General features: G+C 33.3%; 9 protein-coding genes across 9 annotated transcripts; 6 read left to right on the top strand and 3 right to left on the bottom strand.

Annotated features, from left to right (window-relative positions):
• Positions 1-1089: 1089 nt before the first annotated feature.
• PHYBLDRAFT_15321 (hypothetical protein) lies at positions 1090-1989 on the top strand (the record flags this gene model as incomplete). The annotated part of the gene is made up of 4 exons (XM_018433091.1): positions 1090-1138; positions 1220-1294; positions 1426-1489; positions 1566-1989. 4 exons carry the CDS (start codon positions 1090-1092, stop codon positions 1987-1989), a joined length of 612 nt encoding a protein of 203 aa, XP_018297872.1.
• Positions 1990-2501: 512 nt separating this feature from the next.
• PHYBLDRAFT_157352 (hypothetical protein) lies at positions 2502-3086 on the top strand (the record flags this gene model as incomplete). The annotated part of the gene is made up of 3 exons (XM_018433606.1): positions 2502-2594; positions 2669-2788; positions 2920-3086. Coding segments are annotated over exons 1-3 (218 nt in total), but the record flags the coding sequence as incomplete, so codon positions are not given.
• A 293-nt stretch (positions 3087-3379) lies between these two features.
• Positions 3380-5401, bottom strand: PHYBLDRAFT_58875 (secreted endopolyphosphatase; the record flags this gene model as incomplete). Its single annotated transcript, XM_018440396.1, has 9 exons — positions 3380-3496; positions 3631-3838; positions 3899-4091; positions 4149-4276; positions 4354-4670; positions 4738-4842; positions 4904-4984; positions 5035-5171; positions 5248-5401. 9 exons carry the CDS (start codon positions 5399-5401, stop codon positions 3380-3382), a joined length of 1440 nt encoding a protein of 479 aa, XP_018297870.1.
• Positions 5402-9994: 4593 nt separating this feature from the next.
• PHYBLDRAFT_162883 (CYP5206 protein) lies at positions 9995-12258 on the top strand (the record flags this gene model as incomplete). Its single annotated transcript, XM_018434703.1, has 10 exons — positions 9995-10193; positions 10261-10323; positions 10393-10543; positions 10598-10650; positions 10712-11186; positions 11225-11490; positions 11566-11761; positions 11829-11853; positions 11916-12062; positions 12190-12258. 10 exons carry the CDS (start codon positions 9995-9997, stop codon positions 12256-12258), a joined length of 1644 nt encoding a protein of 547 aa, XP_018297869.1.
• A 1529-nt stretch (positions 12259-13787) lies between these two features.
• Positions 13788-16077, bottom strand: PHYBLDRAFT_162882 (hypothetical protein; the record flags this gene model as incomplete). The annotated part of the gene is made up of 7 exons (XM_018434702.1): positions 13788-13968; positions 13995-13999; positions 14265-14420; positions 14532-14607; positions 14973-15020; positions 15322-15506; positions 15862-16077. 7 exons carry the CDS (start codon positions 16075-16077, stop codon positions 13788-13790), a joined length of 867 nt encoding a protein of 288 aa, XP_018297868.1.
• Positions 16078-16722: 645 nt separating this feature from the next.
• Positions 16723-17803, top strand: PHYBLDRAFT_58872 (hypothetical protein; the record flags this gene model as incomplete). Its single annotated transcript, XM_018440395.1, has 5 exons — positions 16723-16735; positions 16803-16949; positions 17156-17445; positions 17542-17625; positions 17714-17803. 5 exons carry the CDS (start codon positions 16723-16725, stop codon positions 17801-17803), a joined length of 624 nt encoding a protein of 207 aa, XP_018297867.1.
• A 293-nt stretch (positions 17804-18096) lies between these two features.
• On the top strand, positions 18097-18827 carry PHYBLDRAFT_14803 (hypothetical protein; the record flags this gene model as incomplete). Its single annotated transcript, XM_018431997.1, has 4 exons — positions 18097-18171; positions 18237-18458; positions 18521-18639; positions 18692-18827. Coding segments are annotated over 4 exons (552 nt in total), but the record flags the coding sequence as incomplete, so codon positions are not given.
• Positions 18828-18842: 15 nt separating this feature from the next.
• Positions 18843-19797, bottom strand: PHYBLDRAFT_130211 (transcription factor CBF; the record flags this gene model as incomplete). Its single annotated transcript, XM_018429345.1, has 5 exons — positions 18843-19013; positions 19084-19186; positions 19274-19403; positions 19549-19659; positions 19715-19797. The coding sequence occupies 5 exons, from the start codon at positions 19792-19794 to the stop codon at positions 18976-18978; spliced, it is 462 nt and encodes a 153-aa protein (XP_018297865.1). The 3' UTR covers positions 18843-18975.
• Positions 19798-19965: 168 nt separating this feature from the next.
• On the top strand, positions 19966-20889 carry PHYBLDRAFT_75685 (hypothetical protein; the record flags this gene model as incomplete). Its single annotated transcript, XM_018443088.1, has 5 exons — positions 19966-20093; positions 20162-20256; positions 20360-20469; positions 20592-20645; positions 20704-20889. Coding segments are annotated over 5 exons (469 nt in total), but the record flags the coding sequence as incomplete, so codon positions are not given.
• Positions 20890-21037: the final 148 nt, after the last annotated feature.

The following is a 21037-nucleotide window of genomic DNA, read 5'->3' as shown; positions in this document are numbered from 1 at the left end:
CTTTTAATAACACCAACCTGCTCAGCTAATTTTCATAAAAGCAAATAAAGTAATGCAACTGTATGCGTATTGTCAATCTTCAGCGATAGAGCACATATATAGCGAAAACAGAAAAAAAAACATTCTAAAGAAATCCATTCAAAGATTGTTTGAAGATATATCGTATGGAAGAGCTTTTCAATTAAGCACCGAATGGGTTTATATAATCTCTTGATATCTTGCTCCTGGAAAAAAAATGACGCCCAGTTGTGGAGAATAAAGGATCTCAATTATCCAGGACGTTAGACGTGTCCTCTGTATTATATTAACAAATATGTACCTACCGTGTTTGATAATGCAAACCAGGTTATCTAATTGAGAACTCTGACTCAGCTATAAAGGTCTTGAATCAAATTGACTAGGGGGTGGAAAGAAGTCTCTTTTTTCCTTTTAAAAAGAACATTACTATAAGTATGCTTTATATATACTTCTAAGATAAATATAAGTAGCGAGGTCTAACCAGGCTATGAATATATTGGAAATTTAAATATTTTCAGAAAATATAATAATGTTTAGACACCATATAAAATCTATAGTAGGGGGTATAAGCCCTGAATATCTGTCTATATTTGAATAAAAGGTGAAAGGTCATCCAACCCAATAATATTATATTGGTAAACCAATATTTTTTTCTTCCTTTTACATGTTTCAATTTAAGTTTTTCTTTCGTTTATTTGCTATTATTATCTAATAAACTTTTAAAATGAATAGCTAAAAAAATCTACAAGCATTTATTGATAGAATCTTGCTATAAAAGAAACCAGCACATTTTTTGTTTTACAAGGTAATTATACGATGTACCATCTAATATAAATACATCTTATAAAAGGTAAAAAAGTGTTTTACGCAAACTAGCACCTAGAACCATTCTTGAAGATACCCTTCAAATTACCCCAAATCTGTCCTTTTCTTTCCCATAGTGGTCGTCAGAGTTCACTGGACTGCCTGGTGTGACTGGGGAACAGGAAATCGGTGCTTCCAATTCACACAAGCGTTGTTTTAAGAAAGAAGCAGGAAAGCTGGATTGTTTGACTTGTTTCCATCTTCATCATGGTCAACCCACGTGTCTTCTTTGACATTGATATTGACGGTCAACGAAGTAATTTTCATCCATCCCCATTAACATATAGTAACTTGTATTTTGTAAACACAAGACTAATGAAAAAAACACTATAAACAGTTGGTCGAGTTGTTTTTGAACTCTTTGCTGATGAAGTGCCCAATACAGCCGAAAACTTTCGTGCCCTTTGTACAGGTAAAAAGATAATGCTAATTAACTAGAGTACATTAAAATTAAACGTTTACTTACGATGATCTGATACAAACATCATACTCTGTTTTGTTTTTTTTTGTTTTTTGTTATTTTTTTTTGTTTATGAAAAAAAGGTGAAAAAGGATTAGGAAAGTTGAGCAACATGCCTTTACATTTTCGAGGATCCATTTTCCATCGGTAATTCCATCTAGCATCAAAGATAAATAATTTGGACTGGTTTGAGAAGATCGAAGATTCTAACTATGCGAATAAGAATAATCAAAGGATTCATGATTCAGGGTGGAGATTTTACACGTCGTAATGGAACTGGAGGAGAAAGTATTTTTGGTGCCACATTTGCAGACGAGTCCTTTGCTCGCAAACATACCACTCACGGATTGTTGAGTATGGCTAATCGTGGTCCTAATACTCAGTCTTCTCAATTCTTCATCACGACCCGCCCTACACCGCATCTTGATGGAAAGCATGTTGTATTCGGACGTGTGGTGTCTGGTTTCCCGATTATCGAACAATGTGAGAATGAACCTGTTGATGAAAGAGATCGCCCTATGCGAACAGTAATGATTGCAAATTGCGGTGAACTTGTACTTAAGCTTCCTCCCGGTGTCAAGAGTAAGAAGAAAAATACAATTTTTGGAAATTTAATAATATTAACGATCGGTTACTGTTCTTTATGAAATCAGTAAAGGAAAAGGCTAGTGATGATGTTGAGAAACCGACTGAAACCAGAAAGAGATCCAGATCGGCTAGCCCCGAACAATCTGATTCAGATTCTCTATCTGAAGAAGAGTCAAAGCGAAAAAAAAAGAAGAGTAAAAAGTCTAAAAAGAGTAAAAAGGAGAGAAAAAGCAAAAAAGATAAAAAGGAGAAGAAACGATTGAGACATAGAAGTCCTAGTGTAGATTCGATTGATCTAGCTCGACGAAAATTTAGCCGAATAAATGATCGTAGCCTTAGCCGCAGCCCTAATCGTAGTCTCAGTCGCAGCCGTAGTCTCAGTCGCAGCCCAATTAATGATCGCATTCCACAACGCTCAGTATCTCCTGTAAATGTCAAAGAACCCAAAGAGACCCAAAGAAAAATCGGGAACATCAATCGCCGAAGAGGATCAAGAGATGATGAGAGAAGCAGTAGTCCTCCTCCAGACAGACATACTCGATCGTCATATCGTCCTTCTTATAAGCGGTACGAAGATCGTGATGCAGAGAAACCTGAATGGGAGCAGACAAGAAGATTTAAAGGAGATCCACCAGATGTTGCTTTCAAAGGAAGAGGAAGACCGGTAAAGTTATTCTATATTGCTGTACATATCAATTACATTGCATATTGTTCTAACAATGGTCATATGTTATCTAGCGCTTCAACATGTCAAGCGGACTCCGTTCCTGGTAAAAAAAAATACACAAGTTCATCCTCAAATTATTCACCATTTCACCGAGGAGTGTACTTTAAGGGTATCTATACAAAGGAACAAAGGTACAAAAATAATAAATATTATCATATTACCTTTGTGAATCAACATATGGGCAGAATAATATCCATTTCACAAAGTAGTAATATTTGTATTAGCGTGCTTAACTGGGAAATTGTAATTATGAAATCAATAGGAAGACATTACATAAATAAAATATTAAATTGATAACGAAAACTTAAAGAGCTATCCAGGTCTGTTGGTCAATATAAGTTTGAATTAAATAATGTTCTTACTACAGTGTTTTAACTTTGAATTCAGACCGTTAATTCTTTTGTTGTACCCAAGTCAATAAACATATTCAAACAAGAAAATTAGGGGGGTTTTTTTAAAAAAAAGAAACTACTAGAGGCTTATATTCTGACCTACTTGTAAATATTCTGATGTGATATATATGTGCACAAAACCGTTTAAATTACAGCGATGAGTATTATTAGCTTTTTTTATTATTATTATTTTCCTTTGTAACGAACAGTGCCTACCATTTCCTTTTCATAATAACATAAAAGTCTATTGTGATTTTGGAAGTATTAGTACCCTGCTGCCAAAGCATGGCAAAATCAATATATCACCTACCTATGTAAATTCAGAAACTATTACTTGAATATAGCATAGCAAAAGCTAGATCTCATAGCGACATATGTTTCCAAATTTGAGATTTCTACATTGCTATAATAATTCCAGTCCAAAAACATTGATTCATAGGCTTTAGTCTATACGTATAATTAGGTTGATAATCCAATCAAGATATTTTACTTTAATTCTTTAAAAAATATAGTACATGCAAATGAATACACTCTTATTTATTGATAGAGTATATAAGTAAAGATCTATATTAAGAGCTGACCGATACGTAGCTAATGTATTTTTTGCGGATAGTCTTGTCCGTTGCAAGCTTTGTAAAGGCTTTAGAAACACCAGCGGCATCGAAAGTCTCTATACCAAAAAGTTCTGAGGCTTGATATTCAATTTTATATTCCAACTCTCCACTGTCATTAGCCTCTTCAAGGTCAGCATAGTATTGTATCCAGTCGAGAATAGTACCAAAAGGATTTCTAAAAGCGGTTGTCAGTATATTAAAAAGGTACTTACAAAATTCTATCTCCAGTACTTACTCAGTTCCCTGGGTCTCATAGTTATAGACACGAATGGCTGGATTGTTTACGGGAATGATAGATGGGGCGTTGAACAGCACAGTTGCAACATTTGGATCAACCATAGACGATGAAGTAAGCTCGCTACTATCGTCTACAGCCGAAAGAGACGAATAACTTGATCCATCCTTAACAATGGCGGTCAACATATCAGCTATAAAAATGTGTGAGGGATACAGGTATATTCTTTGTCGTAAATGTATATACATACAGTTTGTATGACCTGTGAAATGTCCAGCAATCACATCGCCATAAGAGCCTAGCAAATCAATATACAGTTCGTGACAAGAGGACTTGTAAAGTTCAGAGGCGTCATCATCGTTAGGAGGAACGTGTCCACTATTTGGTAAAGGGCGTTATAACGGGCAAAGATTAATATATTTTATGTATATTAGTGGGCTGTTTTCTTAGCTTACACAACATAGACACTTGTTTTCTTTGTCCGGGCGGCGTCCAGAACCTTCTTCATCCAAGTAATTTGTAAGGCACCAGAGGTACCAGCAGTATTGCAATTCTTGGCTTCAGAGTTCTTGGAAAAGAAGTACATTGTATTTATGCTCATAGCCTGTAGTTTTCCTGGAATGATGTCTTGAACAAAATAACCACCCTCACTGAAATCATCGGTCAAATTTAGGTTGAATGGAGCCCAGATGGTCTTAAGAGACTTGAATATAGGATCTTCAATAACTACATCATTGTGGTTAAACCCATCGTTATTTCCAATAGTAGGAATCTAAAAAATAGAATGAAATGAAATAACAGATTGTCAGTAATATTATAATATCGAGATTTATACTCACAAATGGGATGGCTGGAATATTATAAGTGTCTTTAAAATACTGAGTCACAACAGTATGCTCTTCCAGAATATCTTTATCTGTAATCTTTAGTGAGTCGTCTCTGTCCTAAATAATAAAAGACAACATGTTAATATCTAGTGAGATTAGAAAATAAGCGATTACGTACATGTCGTGCCGTATCTCCGGTGTAGATAACAAAATCAACATCACTCAGGGATTGCTTCATAAAATCAAAAGAGGCTTGCACCTGTAATATTAATTAGTTTAAAAATAAATCAATAATCATTATCTACTTACTAAGGATGTAGGAGAGTCACAGTCAGTACCAAGCGCTCCAAATTTACCAGACACGTTTTTGGAATCCTTTGAGCTTTTACGGTGGCATAGGTTCGAAGGATCCGTTTTTGCCAAGTAATATGCATCAAGATGAATATCTATAGTAGTACACATATTAGCTTTAATAGTGGCTTTTAAATAATATAACTAATAAAAACTGAATATATTGTTTACCCGTAACATGTAAAAATTTTCCCTTTAACTCCACAGTCTGTCTAGGGCCAAGAGTGTTTTTTTCAATGATATTTTCGCGTCGAATAGAGCCCAAAGGGAGAGCATCTACTGTTAGACATATGGCAATACTGGCAAGTATAAAAGAGAACCGCATTTTTTAAGCTAGAGCAAAGCAAGATGTATGAATTGATGAAGAAGGGCGATTTACTCAGTTTTATAATTAACTCTCACTTGGCGGACCTAGTTTGTAGTGTTGTACCATCATTTAAAGACAAAATAAAATAATTTATAAGTTTATCTGATCTCTTCGATTAAGAGCCAATTATTTTTGCAATGTGTGTTAAAAATCCATTAAAAACGAAGCTGCTCATAATATGTACCTGCACGCTTACTTACCAAATTATGTGATACGGCGTAATATCTTGAATGTGTCACCAATTGTAATGAAGTCCTGGGAATTGAGCAAGCATGATATAAAGGAAGGGAAGTATTGGTTGTGAATAGAAGCATAGAGATATGCTGTTACTTTGAGAAATAAGACTATAAATTTATGATAAGAATTATCCAAGTACACAGTCCGTGCCTCTAATGAAATAAGATTCACGTATCAATAAGACCTGTTGAGTAGCCATTACCACTAGAAGATTCAAATAAGTAAAAAAATAAATAAGGTTAATAAACTATTACAAGAAAGAAAAGGCTCTAAATTCAATTAATCATGCATATTCCTAACACTTCATTTAAACATTAAAATTGACCATATTGATCATGTATATTTCCTGGGGCTTTTAGCATATTGTGGCACTGATCTAGAAGCAATAAAACATGTTTTATAGTCGGATGCTTCTTTGGGGTTGCCATATAGTATTCGTGACTGTAAATAAAACTTTCATGCAATATTAAATACTATATCGAGATTATTCATTTGATACCCGAGTAATCTTACTTAAAACAATATTACATAGTTATTACTAGGCCCTTATAAAAGCTGTATCTACTAAAAAAAAGATTATCTGACCGAAAGACAAATTTTGGCTGTCAATCGTATAAGAGATTAACATTAGTTGGTACATAAACCATTATGGAATAGAAATATATAAATACTAAGTTATTTTTTCATAGAATTTGCATTACTGAATATTTCCTAAAGGTTTAGGCTTTAATATTATTGTTTTTACAGTGAAATATCTTATTTTATAATACATTTTATAAGTTAATTATAGACTTTCAAAACGTATATTGGCTTACAATGTAAAGTTTTATTAACAAACCGGACTCTGTGGCTCCCTACAAGCAAACAAACAAACAAAAACTGGAAAAATACATTTAACTTCTAGATTAGGAAATGAATTAATAATTACACGTTTTTGTTGTAGTAGTATATTTGTCAATAATATATTTAGCTGTTTATTAAAATCAAATACACACACACAGACATATATATATAAACAAACATTAAGCATTAAGATGGCTTTCATACAAGTTTACTCCATTTAATTGTAGAATGTAGACATATTATATTATTTAATTCATGTACCAGTATTTAAAGCACTATTTGCGTTCTTCAACAATAACCTTATTAATTATCGAAAACAAAACAATCCATTAACTCTTTAGGTACAGTAGTTGCTGCAATATATATATAAATTATGTAACAACAAGGCTGTAGTACACTTCCAAACCGAAATGGGGGATTTTTATTTTTTTTAAAAAAAAAGAGCCAATTAACTGTTCTGTGTTGCCCCCAAAGCGACGAATTGCCCAAAGAAGTAGTGTAGACCATTATTTTACTAGAATATCCTTTTGACATTCATTAACATTCTATTTTACTCACTTTCAGTGTAATTCTCGTTGGATTGTGAGATATGTGCATTATAGATAGTACAGTTAGTTTTATATGTTATTATTAGCTAATCTGTTCTTATTTGTATTAAAAATCATAAGGATTATATTATAAGATTCGACAACATAAAGTAGCATAAAGAAGCAGCAAAAGACGAAAATAAAACATTGAAAACTCAATAGTATATATCCTGAAATAAGCAAGCTGTGTTTGAGGCTTGTATTCCTATATGAATCTGCATTATTCTTTTGGTGTATTGCGAATTTATTTCTAGGAATGCTTTATCCAATAGACTCTCATATTGCTTACATATTCTTGGAAGAGTACTACGTCATGTAGTTACCTAGTTGCTATAAACGTGGTGTAAACTTCTATATTTAAGAGATAATTAAAACTATTTTTGTTTGTGAACCTCATCAACATAGTATAGTACAACTTGCTCGAATGAAATAAATCATTATCTTTATTCTTAAAAAAAAAAGAACTATTCTGATTTACTTTTGAATACATTCCAGCCAATAAAAGGTAACCTACAGTCCTGATAAATCACAAGTATCTTAATATATTATAAAAGAAAATAAGGTTTAAAATGTATGGTGTGGCGACCACAAGCTTTGATCACCAATTTGACTCTATTGGGCATAGTTTCTGGAAGAGTATGGATCACTTCTCAATTAAATGGTCCCCCAGCCCAAAAGAATACAAACCTTGAGGTCTTGGACATTGTTTATAAAACTTTTCTCTTGAACTTCGGCTTTGAAAGCATACCAAACATGCCAAATTGAGTTCAGACCCAGACTTTGCGATAGCCAGTAGTCAAAGCGCTGAACCTTCCAACGCTTTTATCACCTTGTCGTGTAAGGCTCAGTACGACAGCTTGAGCAATATTTCTTGGAATATAAGCATATTAGCGACCTTTGTGCATTCGGTTTTTTAATATTTTTTTTTTCAAATGTCGGGTACTACACTGTCTTTGTCATACCAGATTAAATTGATCAAATTTTCAAATCTGCCTATATACATTATCGGATATATATAATAAAGCTAAAATTACAAGAGGAAATATTAAATAATTTCATTTCTTTCTACTAGTATTTTCTATAGAGTAGTTTAGTACAAAAATTAAGAGAATATAACTGGTTGCAAACTTGAAAACTAAGAGACCCTTTTTTTCAAATTTCTCTTCCTTCGTTACACTTGATTTAAAGTTATAATTTTTTTAAAAAAACCATTAAATCTCCTTTTAAGGCAATTTTATTTTGGTTTTTCTAAAATGCACAAAGGTCGCTATTTTAATGTCAATTTTTTTGAACCAGTAATTGATTTTTTTTAGACAAGCAATTAACGTACGTACCTTGGGCTATGCGTCCTTTCAGAAATAATCTCATACAAACACAGTAATATCTACATATTTTCTGTAAAAAAAAAGCATGCTGTTCTTGATACCTCTTCTCTAGATCACAAATTGTAGATAGATAATAATTATAGTCCTTTAACGTGAATCTCGACTCACCTGATCGTACAATCCTATTCCAATCCTCAATACCAAAACTAACTTTAGCTTTGACCTAACTCAATTAATTCTTTTTCTGCTCACGGATAAAGTTTGATTTGAACTGGGGGATATAAGAACCAAAGAAAATGCCTTAAGGTATCGAATAACTGTATCTTTACATATAATGAAACAAACAGTTGCAAAGTCCCTTTACTGATACGGATAGCTTTCGAAAGAACTACGTCTCACACTTAAACAACTATTTGTAACATCTTTAAAACAAAGTTTTTCCTTGGTGTCTGTTTTACTGTGTCATTCTCCTCCCAACCTTTGATGGTACTGTTGATTATTACGGTCAAACTCTGGGAACTCAAGTTTATAACACGAAATTTTGGTTTTCTTTATATCTCATATTGACACGAAGGCTTGATTTTTTTTTTAAAAAAAGCATATTATCTATAGAAAAACAAACAAAGTATGCTCAAAAGATAGGCTTATTTTTAGACAAATTACAATGATTTCTTTTGTCAGAGTGTATTAATATGATTCTTAATATTGTTTTTTGCCTGTTTAAATTTTACATATTTATACTTCTTTGATTATTTTTACCTTAAATATATATCATATACTTTCAAGTAGCCATAATAAAGTTTCATTTAAACAAATACTGTATATTTGAGTAAAAATTGATTTTAAAAAAATAATGGGTGTCAAATATACATTAAACAGAAGAAAGTTGAGAAAGGAACGAATTTATGAAACTCTTAATTATAGAGATAACAGAGCAATGATTTTTTACTGATTATTTTATAAGCAAGCTTTTTGTTTTACATATTTGAATTAAGAGATACTTGACATTTCACATTGAGGACACTTTAATTATATATAGCAGGATATCATTATTGTATCTGCATATGTATACAAAACCCCGTTCTTTCTCTCTGGATAAATTTAGGAGAAGATGTCTCATGTGAATATCTAAAACTTTGTTGTAGATCAACTATGCAATATTTATTCAAGGGCGCAAAATACAGAGATTATATTTTGTAACTCACACAGACAAGCCTCGCTGCTCTTTAATTTACTCTGAGTAACCATATGCTCGTACTTGGATTCCATAATGCCAAACATATACTTGTGACCTACACGCTTAGATACTACCACCAAAAATCCAGCATAGTACGACCAATAATAAAATAGAGTATTCATAAACAGCGAGGTCTACCATAAAGAACTGATATACTTGTTTGTGGATAGAAAGCATGGACACAATCTGCACCTTATATGTTGTACGACTCACAGATCCAGGGTTACAACGTTAAAATGCATTTAAATACAGCTAAAAAAAACAATCGCAGTAAATTTTTTTTGTATTCTTCTTCTTCTTGATATTATTCTTACAATACATTATGGACAAAAAGTGGCTTGAAGTCTTACAGAAAGAGGAACACTATCTTCCTCTTGTAGGTGTTGTAACTGTAGGATTAGCTGCCAGACTTGTTTTTGCCCTATTCTCCAACATCTGCCAAAATCGAAAGGAAAGCGAGCGTTTGAAGCTTGAAGGATACAAAGAAATACCTTCTCCGTCAGGAAGATATCCGTTTTTTGGTATTATATATCAAATACTTCAGCTAATAATACTTGATATACGAAACTAACAAGTTTTTGTCTTTAGGTCACATGTTGTCACTGGGGAAAGCACCAAGCTTTAAAGTACAAAAGTGGCACCAACAGCTTGGTATTTATAATGTTTTGACCGTTTTTGTGTATTAGGAGACTAATATTAAATTATTTATTTGATCCATAGGACCAATAATACGTCTTGATATGGGGGTTCAGCCATGGGTTCTTATAAATGATCCCTATTTGGCCCACGAGTTATTTGTTAGGAATGGAATAAACTCATCTGACAGACACAAGCACAGTTATGCTTACTGGATGTACAGCAAGGGTGGAAAGTAAGAAATAGTCTCATTTAAAGTAAATATTAATTATTATTTTTGAGTATACAGGGGCATGATATTTAATCAGCCAGGCAAAAAATGGAAAAGCACAAGATCTGCTGGTAACTTAAATTAAACGGGTAACAAGAAAATAACAAATATACTAATTTCTTTGTGTTAAAGCTCTTTCGATATTGGCTCCAAAAAATGCTGATCAGATTACAGAAAGTAGTGTGTCAATAACGGATAACGCTATCAAGCTCTTAAAAGAAGACACGGATAAAGAAGGAGCAATTTCTCCCGTACGCTACATGAAAATGGCTACATATGGAACGGTTTTTAAAGCAGTCTTTGGAAAGGATGTAACATCTATCAACGACCCAACTTTAAATTCCCTGATCCATATAACAGAGAGAAGTATTGTGTATGCTGGGGCTGCAGGTGATATTGGCGCTTTCTTTCCAAGCTTAAGTTGGATTAACCATCTTTCGAGTCAAAAGAAGGCTATGAATGATATTATCAACGAAAGAGACAAAGTTCTTGAAGTCTTGATTCGCGAGGCTAAAGATGGAGATGTCAAATGTCTCACTAAAGTGGCATACTCAATCAAGGAGGAGCTTGGTTTGGACGAAATGGATTTGACTATCTTATTGAGTAGGTATTATTTTCAATATAATCTAACAAACCTAACCAGAGACAGTATCCTTTCTTAGATGATGTATTTGGAGCAGGAGGAGATACAACTGGCATGTCATTGACGTGGCTTTTTGGTATATTACCTCAATATCCTGATGTGCAAAAGAAAATATGCGATGAGGTTGACGAATTTCTCGTTAAATACGGAAGCCTACCTTCATTCTCGAGTAGAGATGAGTTCCCTTATACCACAGCAGTTCTTCGAGAGAATCTGCGTTTCCGATCTATTACAAACTTTGGTATTCCTCACTTTACGGCAAATGATGGTAATTAAAAGAATACCCGGTTTTTAAGGTTCTCCGTATCTCACAATTAATGCCTTTTTTTCTTTAAAAAAATAGTAAACATTTCTGGATACCATATTCCTAAAGATACGATATTGATTAGCAGCATGCATGCTATGCATATGAACTCAAGTATATATGAGGACCCAGAGAAATTTATTCCCGAGAGATTTTTGGGTACAACAAAGACTTGGAGCGCATCTTCCAGCGGAAGTATAAAAGAGCGCGATATCTATGCCTTTGGATGGGGAAGGTAAAGTACCACATAAAACAAACAATTTATTTTAATATTAACACCTATACGCTTGTTCTGGTTTAAGACGTATCTGCCCTGGAATTCACTTGGTAACGTATTTGTACGATGCTTCCAGATTTTTATAAGAATACTAATGATTACTTTTCATTAGGCCGAAATGATAGTATTTAATATGTGTGTACGCGTATTGGCACAATGCACTATTGAAGCACCATTAGATGCAAATGGGAAGCCAGAATTTGTCGATTTGAACAATATCAAGACTCAAGGAATTATTTTTGGTCCACAAGACTATAAAGTAAAGTTTATTAAAAGAGATAGTAGCCCTTTTTATCATCAGTTGTAACCCCAGTTACCCTATCAATAATTCCTTTATAAAACAAATATATGTACGCACATATAACCTATCCGATATACTATAATAGAGGACCTCTTCCTTATGCTGTTGTCAGTGTGCACAGTTAAACATAAGATTAATTCAACCAGATAATTAATTAAAAGATTGCTTTATATAATAATTTATTCAATTCCGGGTGGATATTTTTGTCGATTACCTGGTGTTTTTTTTACCAGGTAATCAACCAGATCATTGAGAGAATTTCTATAAAAAAATAAACTTTAATGATAAGAAATGATATACTAGACAACCATGCTTATTGTCCAATTTTTATAAGAAAAGGAAAAACAAACCATTACCAAGATATAAATGCTGACAAAGTCTTTTAGGAAATAAAATAAAATACAGACGCCAAGTAATATTCAGGATTTATATACGACGCAGTGTAATTATTTGGTTGAAATAGTCTAATATTTAATCGCGTACGCTGGTGAACAGAGTTAGTACATACTAATAATTCATAAATTGACTTAATTCATTGATTGATACAATTTGATTAATAGAGCTTAATACATTTCAATTATTGAAGCGAGAATTTTACCCTATATCGACAGAAGTTTATTTGTACGAGTGTGTTTATAAAGCAAAAGAAGCGTACGTTCTAGCAAAGTATCACTTGTAGTAATAATTACTACTTATTAAATACACTAGATTACTTAATACAATAAGAGGGAGAGATGTTAAATGAATTATATATATATGTTACTGCCTACACAGCTGATTATAGCCATTAACCGTGTTATAAATATAATTTTAGCTTGTTATAATATTGAAAACAAACAAACGTTATCTAAAAAAATTGACCTCAATGAATATAGAGAAAAAACGTATTTAACTCCAAAGCTTTTTCTCTCCTTTTTGATACGATCAGGGATAAGTATCAAATATTTTTAAGGTCTTTTTTCTTCTTCTCAAAAAGTAACTCTTAATAAAGTCATTATTTATACATTAAAAATGTATTGGTATGACTTATAATACTAGAGTAAATTTACTATGCGCATTTTTCGTATCTAAAAAGCTTCGTGGAGTGACTTTGCTCCTTCCATAACAAAGGTGCTGGTGCACCTATAAAAACATTTGTATCAGTCAGCCGTGCATTTAGTCTGAGGAGTAAACATTTTCCTGGATTATAGCATCAAAACTTTTTTTTGAATATTCAAGCCTTATACACCTTCTATAGTTTTTTTTGTTAAACTAAAGACTTCTTTTATATATTTTAATATTTCAGTCTCTATATTAAATAAAAGAGAAGTCTAAAGTATTGTAGAGCTTCTTCTTCTAAGATATATACATTCTATCATACTGATAAAGTAAAATCGTGAATATCCCTGTATTTATTTTTCTCACTATATTTTGTTAAGATAATATCGAAATATTCAATGTATATATATTTACATATTAAGGATTGATCTAAACATACTATCTCTAAATATTTTATTATTATTATTATTAATCGTACTAATTAAACCAGAGACAAAGAATTGTGCCTAAAATCAAAGTACAGGGCTTTACGAAATCCCTTATTTAATTTACAGATACAGTAGTTGAGACACTCTAATACTATTTATCCATTTATTGTATGAAGTAAATACAAAACTACTGATAAATAGAATCCATACATATATATTATTCAGTATCTCTGAGTGTCGACGTAAGATAAACTAGTTTGTCAAATATGCTCCTTATTAAAGAGGCTGTGAATTTATTAACAAATACCCCGTCAATTGGATGTGTTCCCAATAAAATATCTACAGTAAAACACACTATACAAGGCGCACAATTTGAAGATTTAATTTGCAAAAACGAGCTATACATAATTATAATTGTGCTTACCTGTACTGATGTATTAGATAGTTAGATCTATTATACACTGAATAATCATTTTCCTAATTGATGCTGAAAAGGGGGCCTACGTGAGTTATTATCTTGAGTAGCAAATATGCAAATATCGTAAATGTTCTTCGTAGCGTTTATATCACGATTTGAAGTTATATTACAAGTGTTTTCTTTACCCTTTAATATTATATATACTCTTCGCCTCGGCTTGGCTGTGATGACATTCTCGAGATTTCTTGTTTTACAGGAATTAAAATTTTGGCTTACAAGGAATTCGTCAAAAATATATACGTGAAGGTCCTCAGTCTGCATTTGTAGCAGCTTTCGTTCAATCGACTTAATAAGCGCAGTTTTTTTCTTGCTGCGTGGGACTAAATCTTGTAGCCCCAAACGCAATAATGGTTTTTTGTGGAACCGCTGTATCTTGAGGGGTTATGGGATAATGTCTAGAGGGACTTCCTACTCGCCGTTTTTTCTCCAGTTCTGCTTCCTTGTCTGTATTTTTTTGCTTTTAATTGTTAAGCGTTTACATACTTCAGCCACCGCCTGCTGTATTCTTATATATGTTTTGAATTTTATCTTTGAACTCCTGTTTGACATAATTGTTAGGCTAAATTGTATAAAGGGCAAATTTGTTTTTTATTATTATTAGTCAGTAGAGCAGTACTTGCATATGGTGTCAAAGTGAAATATTTTTTGTTTACAAGCTTTAAAAAAGTTATTGATTATTGTTGTTTTTGGAGAAGGTAGCTTGTTGATCCGTTTAAAACCCATTTTATTATCATCTCTATGCTTTATTCTCAAGGAACTTGGGTCATTATAGCCGCAAAAGTGATAGCACTCATCAAGAGTTGTTTTTTGCCGTTAAATGGTACCGGAAGTGTTTACGGCCGTAATGGGTCTTGGTATATCAGGGCAAACCACCCAAACAGTGCACACATTCCTAATATCAATTGCAAAGTCTGAAGGACTTACGGGAGTTGCGAAGGACCTTTTAAGTAGTCTGGAAAGCTTGGCACGCCACTTTGTTTCAACAGAATCCAAAAAAAAAACTTTAGCATCAATTTAAATAAATTTAGTTTGTAAAGTGTATAGAGGTGCAATGCAGAAAAAGTGATATCCTTTTTTGTCGGTATACTTTGCGGGACTAAGAGTGCCATCCTAGATTCATATTCTTATTGTATCAATAAGTGCTTGAACGACTGATACGTCTCGTGGGGTAAGTTTTCCGAATTTTTTTTTACCAAAGCCAAATTCTTTGCTTGAGTTGATCTATTCTAGTGCGAGCTCCTTTAAAGAATTAAACTTTTTCGGCTAAAATTACCAGTTATTGGAAGATCCTTTAGCTTCCGATACACGTATTGTTTTGAAGCAACGGTCTCCATTTTGTTTTCCATAATGTAGACGTTCTTTTAGACTTCTTTGGATAAAAAAATAAATACATTTGAAGAACAGACGCGGTTTTGAGTATAAGGTATCAGGATCCCTCCGATCAGGTTGATAGCTACTCTACGTAGATGTTGTATTTTTAATTGTATTTTCGTAAAAGTCATTTTGTGGTACACCCGAGGGCCAAAAAGGGTTTAATTTTTGCTTCTGTCGATAGATATATTATGCTAAAGGTATCCTCCAGCCTCCTCAGTGTATTACCTAAAAAATCTAGGATCGGTTCAATGGACAAATATATTACTGTCAGCTATTATTATGCTATTAATAAAAAATAAACAATAAACAATAATAAATAGCCGATATTCTGATGGAAGTTGATCATTAATCTAACCAAGAATATAGTAATTACTGAGCTGGATCAATTTTCGGAGAGATAATAGAGTAAAAGAACAAAAATACTAGATTCAGCTTTTACAATGACCAGGAGTAATTGACCATTGTTACATGCTAATTTAAAGTCTTTTTGGTATGGTACTTTAGTAAGGAATGATTTAATAGTAGTATACAGTCTCCATAGTTGTGCCAAAGCGAAGAAGTTATATACGAGTGGAAATGACATCATGAAGAGGTTCATAAGGCCCTGTCTTTTCAGACCTATAAACCTTTGCATACTAAGGCTCGAGTGATCCATTTTTTATTATATTTTAAATATAAAATAAAGAGAATTTTTTAGAGAGAGAAAGAAAATATGGATCGAAAGTACTTGTAAGGCTGTCAATGAGAATAACTCTTATTATTTTAGAGGCTGAATTTAGTATTTTTTGTTCTTTATATTACTCTATATCTCTCCGTGAATTGGTCCAGCTCAGTAATTACTATGCTCTTGCTTAGATATATGATCGATTTTCACCAGAATATTGGCTATTTATTATTGTTTATTTTTTATTAATAACATAATAATAGCTGACAGTAATATATTTGTCCATTGAACCGATCCTAGATTTTTTAGGTACTAGATTGAGGACACTGGAGAACACCTTTAAACAAAAAGTTGAGTAAACATTATATAGAAGATAATGTCAAAATGTTTAATATGCTCCTTAGTAAACTAAGAATACCTTTCTGTATTGTTTATTTGAAAAGAAGGTCCATTCATAATGGTTAGTAACTCTTAAAGATGCGCCTTGTATTTTCGAATTGTACGCCTTACAAATGTGTTTTGCTTTATTTTCAACAAATAAAGTCCTTGTGACTGTGATGCAGCTTGTAACATCTTTTTGAGTTATGGCAACAGCTGGTTGTCCTTTACCTTGTTATTATTATCTACAAGAAAATCATGGGAGAAAGAGGTGAAGCATTTTTCATTAACTCTGGTCTTCATCACAGAAAGCTCTTTCTTATAGTTAATCTTATCAGATCGAGGTTCAAGAGATTCTAGCTACAAAAGAGATCGTAGTCGCTCACCCACACGACGTCGACACTCTTCTCCATCTAATGATAGTAGACGATCCAGATCTGTAAAAAGCCAAAGCTCTCATCGCCATTCTGAACAGCGCTCTCGAGGTATGTGATGATGGTCTGATTTTGACAATACTTGTTCCTCACACAATCTTTTTGTTTCAATGGCGTGTTCATCATTTTTATTGTGAATCCAACCTATCAACACGGGGGTCGGCGATGATTCCTTATTTTTATTCATCATTGACTCGCATCGCCTTGGCATTATTTGCCTTGGCTTGTAATTTAAATGTGTATAATCTAACAGGTAGATCTAGCTCACGCTCGAGATCTCCTCGCCAAAATCACAGAGACGAGCGACAGAGATCACGTCGCTCTCATAGCAATCATTCGAGAAGTCATTCAGCGAGCTCTTATGATAGCAGCACAAGTGGAAGCGAATCTGATCAAGGTAGAAAAGAAAATGACAAAGACAAAGACAAGAAAAAAGAAGCTATGCTTATACAGGATATTAGACGAGAGAGACTCCAAGAGAAAGTCCAAAAAAAGTAAAAGTAAAGACAAGAGTAGAAGCAAGAGTAAGAATAAAGACAAGAAAAAGGTAAAAACAGCAATAGTAGCAATATAAATAGAATTAATGATGAGAGAACAAGTCAATATGTGGTATGTTACTTGAGGGTAGGTTACTTAACTATAGTTTTATATAAAGCGAAAAAGCAAGAGGAGAAGCAGTTTGAGTGACGATGATAGTAACCCTCGTAGTGCAATTACTGGTAAAAAGGTAGGCACAGAGATAAATTGTAGATTCTCTTATTTTCGCCTACTTGTTTCTTAGTGGAGGTGGTGTTTAATTTTCGCATAAATATTAGCTCAAACTGAAGATTCGCAAAACTGCTGACGATAAGGAAAGAGATCAAAACAGATCTCATTTACTGGACTTCTTGAACTCGGCTTTCTGAAATGGGATAATAAGCTCTAAGTTAAAGGGTCTATTTTTTTTGAGCCGTATTTATTAAATCTTCATAAAATATGGATTTATTATCTTCATTTACACAACTATATATATATAAAGAGAGAGAGAGAAAAGAAATACGCAGCTTCAAATACTGAGAGGATATCGTGTGACTGTTCATAGTGCTGTACAGTCTTCTTTAACCGCGTTCCAAGTTCTTTAAGTTCATCTCTTACTAATAATGGTATGAATCACTATACATTAGCATAGCTATTAGCCACTAAATATATTATCTTTTAGTCTGTAACATTACATACCGATCTCGGCGATCTGAAGATAGAAGTCTTTTGTGAATCTGTGCCAAAGACAGCAGAAGTAAGCTTAATGAGAAGAAAATAAAATGTTGGCGATCAGACCTTGTCAATTGACAATTTTTGTAGAACTTTCTTGCCCTATGTGCAAGTGGATATTACGACAATAATCTATTCCACAGAAATATAAAGGGCTTTATGTTACAAGTGAGTCATTCTCATCCAAATCAAAATATATCTAATACATTCACTGAAATTTGTTTTCAGACGGGTGATCCCACTGGTACAGGAAAAGGAGGAAATTCAATCTGGGGACAGAAGTTTAATGACGAAATTCGATCTGTATTAAAGGTAAAAACAGCCAATATACTAAATGTAAATAAACACAGCTAACATATAGCTAATATTGATAGCATAATGCTCGCGGTATTGTTTCAATGGCCAACTCAGGACCTAATACAAATGGTTCCCAATTCTTCATTACATATGGAAAGCACCCACATTTGGATACAAAATATACAATCTTCGGAAAGTAAGTTTAGTTGAAATATGATTCTATGGTTTATTAATGTCGGCATGTTTAGGGTTATTGACGGTGCAGATACTACTCTAGATGCGATAGAAAAAATGCCAGTAGACGAGAAAAATCGCCCTATACAGGAAGTGCGCATTCGAAGTGTAACAATTCATGCAAATCCAATCGCAGACAAACATGTTTAAACGAGACGAAATGATACAATATACACATTTTTTGTTTTTTTTTTGTTTTTTTTTGAAGCCAGTATACAATACACGAGTATATAATGTACTACTAGTTAATCATGATATTACTAGCCTTAGCGGAAAGGCTTATAGTGAATAATGAACCTTAGTTCTTGTTTGGATCCAAATATTGATGAGCAATAGCTGTTATTTAGACATTTTATAAGTTAAAGTGCTTAACTTGTTTGATTCATACTTAATACAATATATTTACCATTATAATAACTTTCGGTACCATGCTCTCCAGATGGCTGAGGAACATAAATTGGTCCATCTTCTTTTTCCTTGGCTGTAGTAGGTCTGTCAGTTTTAGTAGTCTATTAAAATTACGATAGCATGAGTTAAAAAAATTGATTAAAGATAAATCAAAAAAGTTCTTTATTCTTATTCTTAAGTAAACTTACGTCGCGATATTTTGTGAGATAAATCTTTAATGCGCCTGCGTAGCTTTCAAATCCAAGAGATTGCATAGCCCACAATATATCTTCGCCGTTAATTGTTTTTCTCTTTTCCTGCTGGCATCGGTCACTTGCTGTATGAAAAAGGTTAAGGATAAGACAAAATAAAATATCTTTAAAATCTAGATATAAAACATACACACATATATATACATGTATATATATATATGTATATATCTATGCACATATTTATGTATCTAATTTTTATCAATAAAGGATATTCGCTAGTTATGAATGAGATAAACTCAGAGACACATTCTTGGACACACTCTTTCGCGTCTTTCGCAATCTTGGCATTTTCGGGCAAAGCCTTCTTCATGATGCGTGCAACACTAGATGTAATAATATAAGATCTACAGATAAATACTCTCGTCATTAGCTATTTACTTTGCGATCGGCAAAAAACGGTCTTGTTCTTTAAGATCGATATCGCCTTCGTCGCCCGATTGGTTTGCTGATCCCGACATGGTTGCTTATATTTCAAGGTTTGCAATACAGCATCCGCTGAAGTCTTCGCTATTTTGTGATAGCTCTCGGAGCTATAATAGAACTGGACGTCACATTATATTTCAGGTTCCGCATAGTAAGACTGTAAACATAGATTCCTCTTTGTCCCTGTACGAATTAGTTTAGTTTCCAATGGCGTCGCGCTTTGCTAGCAAAACCTCTCTCTTGAAATCATCACCCGTTAGTCAGATCCTCAAGCGCTCATACGCGTCTGAGCACGGTTCTGCTAAGCATGCTACAGAGTCTTTCCCTGAAGAAAGTGGGTGTATAGACAGCTTATTCTGTGAATTGTGGCGGCTTATTTACCCCGGCTATTGCTTTATATAGGATTTAGCAGCAATGTCTGGAGAAACTCTTTGCTCACCATTATTGCCGGTGTTGTATTTTATCGTGTGAGCGAACATGTCACTGGTCAGGGTGAAGTAAGCTATATCCTGTTAGAGTATAAATAGTCCGTATGAAAGAAAACAATGTGCTGAATGTCATAATGTGTGCTGTGTGTATGTTTATTTTCTCTCTTTTTAGGAGAAGCATCCTTTCACAAAGTGGATTGAGTACCGTATGACCCCCAGCACAGAGATGGATCGCATCAACACTGAAAACCTTGAAGCTGCAGAGAAGTTGGCCGAGTATAGGTAATTTATTTAATGGATAAAAAATGAGAAAAACAAGAAAAAAGATGGAGTAAAATATAGTACGAGTTAGAAGGAAGTATTAAGAGTATGATTGATTATATGCTTGCTAATTATATATAAAGACTTGTTTATCAGGATGCTCAACGCGCGCCTATCTACCGCATGAGATACCCAGAGTAAGTATACATATAATTTATATCTGGAAGGATACATATTAAACTATTTTTTATAAAGGTCTTTTGAGCGTGCAAGTGCTCGCGGTTTGACTGCTGGTAGCCATGCTGACTTGACCGACCTCAAGATCAGATCAGATTAAATATTTTCGTACCCTTTAGACCTTGTTTTGTTCTAATCGTAACAATAAACAATGTTTTTTTTTATTTCATTAAAAGAGCATATAGTTATTATACGTGGGGCTGTAATATCAAGCGCACAGTTGTGTCATGCTAATTATATTCTTATTTTTCTAATTGGGTCGATTTCCCTGTTCAGTGGTTAAGCATTACGACCAATATCAGTATAACTATAAATTTAATCCACAATCCAAGTTAAATTTACAAGTGTGGAA

The sequence above is a fragment of the Phycomyces blakesleeanus genome (assembly GCF_001638985.1).
Source record: "Phycomyces blakesleeanus NRRL 1555(-) unplaced genomic scaffold PHYBLscaffold_2, whole genome shotgun sequence".
Classification (NCBI taxonomy): domain Eukaryota; kingdom Fungi; phylum Mucoromycota; class Mucoromycetes; order Mucorales; family Phycomycetaceae; genus Phycomyces; species Phycomyces blakesleeanus.
Note: the sequence above shows the minus strand (reverse complement) of the source record. Positions and strands in the feature narration are given on the sequence as shown.